This window comes from Netta rufina, assembly GCF_964035555.1.
Source record: "Netta rufina genome assembly, chromosome: Z".
NCBI lineage: Eukaryota > Metazoa > Chordata > Aves > Anseriformes > Anatidae > Netta > Netta rufina.
The window spans coordinates 60,138,595-60,151,466 of NC_140126.1; the positions used below are offsets into that span (position 1 = coordinate 60,138,595).

At 34.1% G+C, this 12,872-nt stretch overlaps 1 protein-coding gene across 1 annotated transcript in view; it reads right to left on the bottom strand.

The window, feature by feature from the left end:
- Positions 1-12,872, bottom strand: part of CSNK1G3 (casein kinase 1 gamma 3) — a 72,011-nt gene that overhangs the window by 41,449 nt on the left and 17,690 nt on the right. The window contains exons 5-6 of the mRNA XM_084305782.1: positions 12,140-12,180; positions 5,957-6,026 (exon numbers count right to left, since the gene is read on the bottom strand). Of these exons, the coding sequence (XP_084161908.1) occupies positions 5,957-6,026; positions 12,140-12,180 (111 nt within the window). The remainder of the gene's footprint in view (positions 1-5,956; positions 6,027-12,139; positions 12,181-12,872) is intronic.

The window sequence follows — 12,872 nt, forward strand, 5'->3', positions numbered from 1 at the left end:
CTATGCTGTGATGACCTTTTTTTCCGTAGTAAGTGTCACGCTGTGGAAGAAACAAACTACCTCCTTTACTTATGAAGGTAGGCTGGCCCTGGCAATAAGGCAGAACCAATCAATGGATTGACCTCTGTAGCAATACAAAACTCTCTCCCATACTGAATTGGTATTTTTTAGTAGTGTACTATGAAAGAGTAGAAAAAAAAAAAACACCTATCACTTAAGATTGGCAGATACTGGAAATTAAAAGGATGCTTTATCATGCATTCTATACCCTGAAAGGTATAGAATGGGTTGTACAAAAAAAATGAAAAGTTGGCATTGAACACTCAAACCTTTCGTTTTGTCCCATATGATGAAGTCGGTCTGAACTGAAATTAGAGGAACAATTTTATTTTCGTTACCATAAATATTTTGGTCTTTACCTACAGGAAAGAGTACTGAACACCAACTTTACTCTTGTCTTCAGCTTGACAAACAGCTTTTCAACAAGGAAGAAAAAAACTATGACCAGCAATGTCTACTCTACCAAAGCAACATTAAATGGTGTAGAAAGTACCTTGTAATAAATGTTTAGTTTAACGTATTCTGCACCAAAAAATGCAAAAAAAAGATTTCAGAACACCTTTGCTACTTTCCCAAATCAAAACCCAGTTATCAACACAGAGAATCCTGACATGCTCCAAACACTAAAATAAAAATTCAATTGAGCCCAATTGCCTGAATAGTGAGTAAATTCTACCCCTCAGTTGACAAGCTTGCAAAAATGCTTCCTACTTCCCTGGCTGTAGCTTTTCTTACGTAGTCCTGTTCTTAAACTAACATTGTTTTACCCGCCAATACATACACACATGATCTATTGGCTTCTGTATTGTTGAAAGTTACATTACACCCACACTTGTCCTCCAACCTTGGTCCTCCAACCAAGAGTAACTTTTTTTTATTATAACCATCCAAATAGTATGTTTTTTTTTGTTGTTTTGTTTTGTTTTTAATGTTTAAGGTAGGCTCTCATTACCTCAGAACAGAAAACTATATGTATTTTTAGATACTAATGCTGAGCATATTACCACATGACTACTAGTAACCATCTGTAGAAAAGATTGTCACGTACAGAATGCACTACTTAGCATTCTTTTCACAATGGCCAAAACCACTTAATATGCTATACTGTTTTTCATAGAACAAATGCATCTCTTATACCTTCATTAGTCAAGTGTCACATTTTGGTTGCACTGTAGGAAACTCTATTTGACTGCCAATCTGAAGAGTCAGCTAAACTTCATCTGAAAGAACAGATGTACAAAAGTTAAGAAAAATAAAATATCATTACCAATATTGAACTCAGCACGAAATGGTAACACAGCAATTTCAGAAGTAGAATAATCCAGAACTAAGCAGATCTTTGTCTCTTTCACAAATTATCTCAAACGAAAAAAAAAAAAATCTAACAACGGATCCTCCTTGTTGCTCTAGACAGGTATTATAGTAACACTGTTCTCACTACGTCAGCAGCACTGCAGACAGAAGTTTGCTATGGCAGCAGCAGCTGTCTGCCTTTCTGTTCCACTTATCAGATGGCTATGAGATCTCCATCTCCTGTAGAGGCTTCCAGCCACTACAATTAATGGCCTACGGATTTGTTAAGAGAAGAAAAAAAATTAGTTGGAATATTTTTTATACTCTTAAACACACAGAGAACAACTTCTTTTTTAACATGTACGCAGACTCTTTATTTTAAGACGAAACTGAACCATGCTGTAAATTCCTACCTGTCTTCCTTGGAAAACTTCCTTTCTTGGAAGTTTTCACTCATGCAGGACCATTAAGTCCCACATTAAAAAAAAAAATCTCAGTTTTGCTCCTCAAAAGTTGAACTGAGCCAGTAGCTACTGATTTCTCTGACTCAGTCTTTCCAAATAGAACACTGAGTTTGGGTGTGGTTAAATTACAGACCCTATGTCTGTAAGGGTTATTTACAGACATAAAACATGAGAAAGAGCTGACTTCTGAAGTTCACCTTCTTATCATGAAGGGAAAGATTTAGCATGAAAGATAAATACCACAAAATAAATAAATGAAAGCATACAAAACTGCTTTTTATTCATGCTAAAAGTCCTAATACACATATAACTTCAGATAAGAACTCAGCTGTAGTTTTATTTGTAGTACTGTGCTATCACTGATGTATCTGTTTTTCTTATCTTTTCTTGCTGGGTTTTAAGAAAAATAATTTTAACTAAAATTATAGTAGAATTCAAGGTATCTCAAATTTCATCTGTTGGTGCTTATTCACTTAACTAGAAACTTCCACATACCAACAGCTAAATGATCTCGAACTTTATGAGTACAGTATGTACTTTAAGCAAGATTCTCCTGCCCACAACTACTAAACAACAAAGTTATGGTAGAAAAAAAGCAAAGTAATATTCAGAAAAATCTCTACCGGTCTACATAATACCTAAAATGAAAAGTAAATAATGACGTGACCAAAATTAGTTACATCTTTAAAATTATTTAAGAACTATTTTAGGAAGTTTAGATCCATTCCTCTGAATAATCCAAAATATTTCAAGAGTAGCCTCAAAGTAGATAAAATGTTTCCTGTTTAAGAAAGAGACCTCAGAATTCTGTTTTCCTGACAAACTCCTACATTCTACTGAACGTTCACAGATATGGTCAGTAAGAAGCCCATTTGAGGCTGATTTAGCCTCCTTTATAAGCAGATTCTTTCCAAGGAGAAACAGTTTTGAAATGTTTCTGGTTTTACATGCATATTTCTTGCCTATGTTTTCCATGACTCTTTTGTTCTGTCAGGGTTGGGAATTACAAGAGATATCCCTCCCAAAATGCTTGTTGCACCCAAGCACATCTTCCACCCATTCATGGCATTCAAGAAACAGAAGAAAGCAAAAGAGTAAGTCTTATCACAGGATTATTATTTTTTATTTTTTTAAAATCTTTAAGTCACAAATCCACATTATAAGAATAAGTAGACCTGCAGCAGGCAAATACTGGCTAGAGATAAAGGAATACCAAGAAAATATGGAATTTTAAAATGTTAATCTTTCCACCAACGGAATTCGTAAGATCAGAGGAAACACCTAGCTACTCTGTTAAAAAATAGGCTGCCCAGTAACACTATTTGACTTCAAGAAGGTATTTCAGGAAAATAACCTTATTTACTTCCAGAACTGTTAATTCACATCAGTGCCTTCTTCCCATGCCATCACCCCAAATAAACTGTGATTTATTTCAGTCTTCAGCCTCAGGTTATTTCACGGTCACCATAACTGTTTGTAGCATCACCTGTGGAATTCATAGTTCTTATTTGTGAAAAATTAAGTTATCTGTCTTCAGAAAGCAATGGCTCTGCCATTTCTCAGAATTGGGAAAGAAAGGAAAGTGTTATACCCTCTTCCACTGTTACCTCTGAAAAATGAGTTCACACTCACTATACTGATTTTTTGTAGTCACTTTCTATTAATTTACATGAATGCACGTGCACATGTGGAGAACAAGTGGAGGATACTTACTACAATTAAATACAAAAATCGGTCTACTCTCAAGTATAAACTACCACCTAAATTATGTAAATTTTTGCATTAAAAAAAATGAGGAAAAAACAACTTCATGATGAAAGCCTGCAAATATGGACTTTTAGAAGCCAGAAGGCTCCAGACAACTGGAACAACTCCAGTGAGTAATGTCTCAGCAGAGAAACCAATTTGCTCATAATTACTACAGTTAGGACTTCTAGCAATGACAGCTATTTTTATACCTCCTAATGCCAGTTGTACAATGAAGATACATTTTCTTCAATTTACTCTGTGACAAAAACACAACCACTGCTTAGAAAGCAACACTGCCTATATAGTCGGAACTAACATAAGATTTATTACTTGGTCCATCAAATATCTGCCGTCATGTTTTTCAGCTGTTCATGTGTGAAAATTTCTTACACCCACACCTGACTGAAACATGCATTCAAAAAAAAAATGAACTACAACTGATTGCCTCAGATTACGTGAGGATAGAAAATAAATAATTCTGCAGTTTTTCTTCTAGAAGTGTCTTAGGTAGAATGGCTTCCTACACATGAGTAGCCAATTCTGGCAAAGATAGGAGAAGTGTTGCAGAAAGAAAAGGAAACTACAAGTTTTTGAACTTGTCTCTAGGAATATGGGAGCATGAATATTACTTTCTTCATGGTGAATCCCACACAGCCCACTAAAATGAATCTCGAGTGGGATGCCTGAGAAAGTCAGAAAGGTCTCAAAAGAAGCTTAAAAGGGTTCTAGGCTTGATGTGGGAAGCTTTCACTTTGTAATAAAAACACTTGGAAAAATAGAGAAGTCCACACCAAAGACCTCCTCATCTTCAGTCAATATACAAAGAAACAGAGAGTTTGTTTTCCTTTATAGCACTGTAATGAGGCAACTGAAAAGGTGATCTAATTGTTGCTACCCACAGAGTGTTGAAGACTGAATAGTATCAGAAGTAAAACAGACTGTAACTGTGACTGTCTCGTTAGCTAAGGGATTAAGATATCTGCTTTTAATTTCTCTCTTTCAGAATGCTAGCCTAGCGTACGTTAACAATTTACAACTACTTTAAAAAAAAAAGACATTGTACCCTGACAGTTTTCTCAAATCAACAAGCATGTAAGACTCAAGATTTTGATGAGACAGTCTGCAACTTAATTTTCCATCTACTAGTAGGAATAGACGATATCATATCTTATGAGGAGTTCTTTCTGAAGAAATGTTGCTGGTGCCACGGCATCAAACAAGTTCTACATGAAGAAAAAGGTTCAGAAAGTTGTTTAAAGATCCTCTGCTGGGAAACACAGAGTACAAAATTTTGAAAGCTACTTAACCAGAGAAACATTATCCAATCTGTGTATCAATAAATATGAGATGCTGAATTTTAAAAAAGAAAAGTTATTTAATTAAAATTCATCATAACACATACACCCAAGGCAATAATATACAAGTAGCATGTCTATTTTGTATTCCCTGACTTTTGGACAGCACTTTTCAGCTTGAACAGAACGTTATTGCAGACTAAACAGACCTTTAAGATCACTATTAAAAACAGCCTTTGACAGGAAAAAAAATAGTTTGCATGTAAAAATAAAGTATGTAAAGTACAAGCAAAATAATCCATTTTGCAAAAGAAACATTAAAAATGGAGAAAAAAAAGTAACTACATGACCTATGAAAAACTATTCTTTGAATTCAAGAACATTTTCAAGCAACATATATTCTTCCTAGCTATATAACTAATTTAGGGAAGATTTGTATTCTGAGTACAAGAAGCTTTATTTCTTGCTAAGTGTTTATAGTTTTGTGAAAGGTGCAAAATTGCATGAAAAATACCAGGGATAGCTGACCTATAGCAGGAAAAGTTGAAAACTGGACAATTGAGGGAACAATCATAAGGGTATTTCTGGGCATAAAAGCACCAAGACGAATGAAATGAGCAAGTCTTCTCTGCATTTAAACTTTTATTTTTTAAACATGTTTTAGAGTCTTAAAATAAGAAGCAGCATACAGATAGTATCAATGGAACTGAAGTAAAACTAAGACTAAAGCTATCTAGGCACCTTATCAACTTTAAATAAAAATATTATTAGATCAGCAATTTGTTTATTTATAGTGTTTATTCAAAGAGAAAACACAAAATTTATAAAGACTGCTTAATTGAATGATTTGGTATGATCTGTGTGATATTTAATGTTTATTAAGTAGTCTGAGGATTTCAGACACTTTAATGAAGAACAGAAATTTTAAAATACCAGGACAAAACATATATTAATCCACTGATTATGGGTCTTTTTCCTGTTTTGAGTACCTCGGGACACTTCACTAAATAAGATTCACACCCCTAAATGAGAAAATTGCTGCAAAAATTGCATACTGTATTACATTACTGTAAAACATATGACACTGCTTTTTACCTCCAGCTCCTAGCTGCTTGTAGAATCTGTATTCCAAATGTAGCTGTGGTGCTCTCGACTTCATTGGCTCCTGATTTAAAAACAAAAACAACATATAAAAGCCTTTGAGCCTCCTACTGAACCCTAAAAAACTAATACACTAACCTATTACCTGCCAAATTAACCCTGTTGCTCCCAAGATACATGAAAAGTTTGAACATTCCCTCCAAACCAACAGGTAATCAGAAAGCTAGGAAACAAAGCCCAGACAGGTGACACCAGAATGTAGAGGGCTTTTACATCTTGTATTGCTCCATTATCCCGTGGTCCAACTTGTGAACTGATTCCCAGACCCTTCATGGAGTTAAAAAAAAAAAAAAAAAAAAAAGTTTGTCTCCCCAGAGTATGTGTCAAAGTCCTCAGACAAAAGGTGGCATTGGCATGGAGCTTCACAAACTAGACAGTCCACACTCCTGCTATAGATGCATTTTTATCAACAAAAATAGTTTTATGCTAGGATCAGGAAAAAAAAATCCATTCACCAAATAGCCACATCCTAACATAGATTAAGTTACATCATTCTAAAACTTTAAGTACAAAAAAAAAAGCACCAAAATAACTGCTTTTTAAACCTTTTTTCCTCTAGCATATCTTACATAAGTTAATGAAATCTTAGTTCTGTCATACGTGTTAATGTTGCAAAATCTCAGAGAATAAAGTGACATGATACCAAACACAGGAACACACAAGCAGTCTCAATGTAAGCCCTAAGTCCTTGAGTATTTCCCTTTCCAAAGTAAATACTACTTTATTATAAGATTGTTGAAGTAATTTCCTAGAGCACCTTCTAGAAGATATGCCTGGTTTCTTGTGATACGTGAAAACTTCTAGTGAGTCAGTGACAATTTGGACATTAACTGCTAATTATTCCTGCACCAACTGCTGCATGTACTTGGAAGATTGTTAATACAAACACTTACCAACAACAACAGATAGTGCTGAATGACAATTTTCAGGAAAAGCTTAGGCAAGGTACTCATCTCTTTCCTCACATCATCTTCTCCAGAAGCTAACAGCTCATTAACCTATGTTCTTTCCAAGTCGTGCATCCAGGCTATAGAAGCCACAAGCCAATCTGCAATTGTAAGAAGCCGAGTTCCCTTCCTCAACCCATCTCCCTCCAACACTCAGATGTTTCATATTGCTGCTTGTGCTACAGCCAAAATCCCTGTCAGAATCCATTTGTTATTTGATTCTGGCAGGACACCAACTGTTGAGGACCACAGGTAAAAAGAGGCCAACACAGCAGCTTATACATAAACTAAGCACAATTTAATATATGTTTTTTATCCTCCATAGCATTCATTCCAGTTGCTTACTGGAAATTTTTACAAAGAACTGAGCAAGAACTTTCTAAAAACAAAAAGGTGTTAATCTTTTACACACAGCTGTTAAGCTACACTAGCTGGGCCACCAAAAGCTCTCACTTCCAGTTTGAGAATACTTGAAATTTATTGCCATATATTAAGGACAGATTTCACTTAAAGCGTATTATTGTAAATATGGGTCTCAGCAAATAAGTGCAATTATTAACCTTAGTATACAGCTTCCAGATATTTAAATTAATCCACTCTAAAGCATAAAACATTTTAACTTTTTACAAAACTATACAAAAAACTTGCTACTGGTTTGCCTGCAGCGTTATTATACAAATCTAACAGTTACACAATGTACAACTGTATACACACATTAATTAAAGCTTGCAACTCTGACTGCTAAGTGTAAAACATTTTAGTCCACAAAACTCTGCATCAGTTTAATACAACAAGAAAAGGCACTGTCAATTTCTTACTATTCAATACTGTAGGACACTCCCACAACTCTCATAACGAGGAAGAAAAATAGCTTGCATATATTAAATTTGCTATTCACATAAAGAAAAAAAAAAGAGAGAGGACTTTCCTAGGAAAAAGATTTCCTATTTTTGACATAAAACTCTACGTTGACAGGTCTTCAAATAAATGGCACTTGTTCAGGTCATCAGCAGAAAAGTTCTTATAAGTCTCCAGGAGGTACAGGTTCGCAAACAGTCTAACAAGTCTACTTGCCAACTGGCCACCAGATAAAGACTAAGTCAAAATCCTGTCTAGGAGATAGACAGTGTTAATACTTTTACTGCTTCCGGTAATGCAGAAAAATGTGACAATATGTAGTTGCAATCTATTTACTGATTGAGGGTTTTCTGCAACTGCATGCATGTGTAAGTAGGCTTAGATGATTTATTAACTATTCACTAGCTCCAAACATACAGAAGAAATAATTTTTTTCATTCAACAAAACTAGTGAGAGGGCAAGAACAATAACGTATTCATACACAATTAATTTTGTTCCTACACATCATACTTTGAAGTATGGAGAGAACTACTGAAATATGAGAAGAATAGGATACATAAACAGAAATCCAGAAAAAAATATATGTTACATGTAAACTTTCACTGTAAGATGAAAGTGAAGGACATACTGCAAACAACTTTTTAATTTGTGACTGTTAAAAAGAGAACTATATTCAAGAACAAAAAAGAAATAACACATCATGGTTCTGTTTTCATTAGTGTTACGGTAGATTTCAGGAACTAAAAATAAGCTTGGGAACCCAAAACTGAAGCACTGTTCAAATGTCACATTAATCCCAGAAGACTCTGAAGCCAGCTCTTCCTCTTACCAAAGAAATTGTATGTTTTTGGTTTACATAATTAATCTTGAATGTAAAAGCAGCCTTGTGAATGTGATTTACAGAACAATGCAGAACTGGCACAGTTCCTTATGAATCCTTTGGCAAATACCTAAGCCATTATTATTTCAAAGCTGTTTCATTAACATAGATAGCTTCTTTTCGCCACAGAAGAGCATTCCCTCTTAATGAGGAGCTTGGGGTTCAACCTGAGTTCTTGAGATTTTCCTGCCATCAAAGCATTAGCATGCAGTTGACATAGTACCAGTTACCAAAGAAGCAGAAAAAATAGCTCTTTAATTCATAATCTTTTCTTCCTTATTTCTTATTTTCTTTTGTGGGATGCTTGTACATTCAGACAAAAGGATAAAGACATTTGAAATGAAAAATCCATTTCAAGTTCATAATGCATTTTTATTGCAATTATTTTTGCTCTAAAGACAAGGAATAAACTACTATAGTTTTCAAGATGCTCCCTTTCCATCTAAAGGTCCATGACAAAACACTTTATCCATAGCGTTACAAGTTAGCCTAAAGCACAATATTCACCTACTACCTAGTTTTCATATTTTTAATAATCCATTGAGAACTCAGTGTACATTCCGTCTCTACTTCGTATTTCTTTAAGAAGCAAACAAAAGCTATTTCCAGGAAATTTTTCTTTAAGAGATAGGGTTCTTGTTAAAGGAAAAGATCAGTCTATTAAATAGAGTTGCATGTGATCTGGATTTACTAGTCTACACATTTCAAGTAGAGAGGTTTTGAAATGGTAGCATTCTAGACTGCAGTAATTTAAAAAAAAAAAAAAAAAAAAAAAAAAGGAAAAATTCTAGCCTTGGAACTGGTATCTTCCTTCCTACAAACCTCTTACAATTTTTATGGACTAAAATCCTAAAATCTAGTAAGTTAGACGATTAATGAGTCGATGAATTAAGCATTACAGATGAAAAACACCAGTGACTACCTTGTAATTTGTTGCCTTTCACAAAGGAAAATCAAGCTATTTGCTCGAGCAGAAATTCCTTCAGTTGATATTTGGTTAGTGCTTCAGCAACCTCCCATGGAGGTACGTTTGGGCAATGGAGAAGTTAATCAAAAGAGAAGACAGAGCTGAGTAACAAGTAGGAGATGCAAATGCAGTAGAGGGTCATGTATTAAGAGAAGGAAATCTAGCCATAAATGCTAGGAATTGCTACTATTTACAGTACACCAAATAGCAATGTAATTGCAGAACTACCTCATCAAAAGGTATTAGTCTGCATACTACTCGAACAGCAGAAACATGCAGTTAGCCAGCACAAAACCCATTCTTAACATTCTTGTTCCAATTCAAAAAAAAAGGGGGCAGTTCTGGTCTTTCAGTCTTGAGTACCTGTCCAACAAAATAAAGGTCAAATGAAAGAAAATGGATTATAAGCATTAAGATCCTGAAAGTAGCTGTCTTAGGACAATAAATACCCACTTTATATAAACTTCATAAATTAAAATGAGTATCTGTGTGAGGCCTAAGGGTCATAAGAAGAAATTTACATAGTTTAAACTTTTTTCTTTCACAAGTATTCCCTAAACTACCAGAAGTATCATGAACAAGAACATATTTGTACACTGCACAGGAGCAAAAATATTAAACACACTGAAAAATTTGAGGTCAAAACAATAGTCATAAAATCCATTTAGTTTAAACATCAGTAACAGATACCCAGCAAGCCTTCAGGAGTAACTCACACTATCATTTTTGAACAAGGTATATGGTTACATTTACATACAAAACATCTGGCATAGGAGAAGACAGATTCTTCTACCAGTTGCTCACAATAAACCAGTAAGTAAATAGCGTGATGCTACCATAAGGAATTAAAATACAATTTTGGTATAGCGTAGGAAGTATTACAACCATATCCTTCCACCAGCTGCTGTTCAAACTAGAATACATACATTATTCAAATTATCTCATTCAGTAAACTACAATGGGTACAGATAATTACTAAAAGGAAGAGGAAGTTATGAGCACCTTAATTAAGCTAACAAAACAAAGAGCACAGACCTGATGACTGCTCGCAAAACACAAAAAGTGAATAAATGCTAAGCTGTTAGACTAATGTTTATAAAGGGAAAGGAACGTATACCACAAGCAGGTGTACAACCTCCCTAACCGTTACAGAGTCCTGGCACGCTCTCCAGCAGGAGAAGCAAAACAGCAGAAAAGCAAAAATTCAGCAAAAAAAACTACGTAAGTAATAAAAACGGTTTTATCACTGAGCAGATTAAAAAGTTTTCTCACTCAATATCATGCAATTAATGCTTCAAAATATCACTCTCTTGCAAACTGTTTCTGAATGTGCTCTACAGTAAGTAGTTTTTAACTAGAGGAGTTCTCAGAACACCTTCCAAGTTTCACCAGACATTAAAAAATCACTTCAAGATTGTTTTAAAACAAAGTGAATTTAGATCAGATATAATGCAAACACGATGAACACCCTTTGAATTGCATCCAGCATTACTCTTCTGAAGTATAACCTGGCTGTTTTTAAATCTGTAACTACTCCTGAAAGAATTATTTTCTAATAATTATTATTCTAATCATATTTTTCTAAACAGTGGATAGTTGTACACACATTTTTCATGGATTATATAAACATGTAGTACTTTTTAGGCTTCCAGTTTTAAGCCATCTATTTCTCTGTTTCCATAACTTGTCTTCCTCTTTACAGAACCCAAATTTCACCACTCTACGCTGTGAAAAGCATTCTGTTCTACTGTAGCAACAAGAAATATACAGCAGTCCCCAAAATAATTAAAGGACAAAAAGTAAACAAATTAATTCTGTCTTGAAATACATTGGTTATGAAAACAGACATTTACCTAAAAGTTAAAATGAGTTCAGAAGCAAAACATGAAGTAAGTTGAATAGTTCTAATGAAAGATGCAGAAAAAAACAGAACAATATCATGTTAACAAATACGTAAGTTTTACATATTTGTAAGTGAAAGGGAACTTTTGACACACCATTACAAATAAAAAGCCTACCAAATCAGAAGTGCAAGTATCAATGACAACAGATGAAAAACAGTTTGTTGCTAGAATAAGAGTGTTAAACTAAGGACATTCTGTAGAATTTCTGGAGCTTTTTGTAGTCATCTGATATCAGATTTGCAGTAAATTTGGCTTTTACCTACTTGTGGCAAGAGAAAATACTCTATTAGGAGAACCACTGAGCAGACTGCTGAAGCAGGAGTCAATCACTGACTTCAAAGACGTTGATTTAGCTCTCAGAATAGTGACAATTAACACTGGCTTTATTCAATATGGCCAAAGCATATAATTACAACTACGACTAACTACTTTCATCTAACTACTATGAAAACATACAAAAGTATTAATGATTTCAATTAAGGAAAAAAGTCATTGTATATTGTAAGGAAAATCCTGATTAGTTTTTCATCCCAAATCTTAACAAAAAAGTATTAACTTACCAACTTAATTGCCACATGTTCATTTGTGTATAAATTGTTTCCTTGAAAACAAAACAAAACAAAAAACAACAAAAACAAGAACGTGAGACTTCAGCAGTGACAGTTCATAAAAACACAGAGCTGTGGGAGATCTATTCTGCCAAAAACTATCCTCATAAAACACAGCAAACTTATGACTACTTTCCTTAGCAATTAAAGTAAATTACTTGTCAAGAACTCATCAGAAAATCACAGATGACACGCTCAGCAAACAAACAACTTGGGCTTTAACAGCGTTAAAATAACAGAGGACCTTTACAAGCAAAGTATGAATAGCAATTTAAACTCACAACAAGTCTTAGGAACTTGTTTATAGTTTAGAAAGTATAAGATTTTTGGTCTGAATTACAGAAACACACAATTTCTGTGATAATTTTCACTATAGTTCACAGTAAAAAACACAGGGTTACTCTGCCATAAATGTCTTACTCAAAAGTAAAAAAAAAAAAAGAAAAAAAAAAAAAGAAAAAAGAAATAATAATTTAGTAAGGTTTCAGAGGTTTTTTGTTATTGTTTTTAAAATTACAATAGGAGGACTATATGAAACAAAATAAATAAATAAATAAAAGAGCATAAACACTTAAACATTTTCAACATGTCTTACAAATGCTTTGGGTATCCCGAGAACAGAGAAGATAAATGGAACAAGTCTACATGATGAACATATCATTACTATACACATCTGAGTAAAATA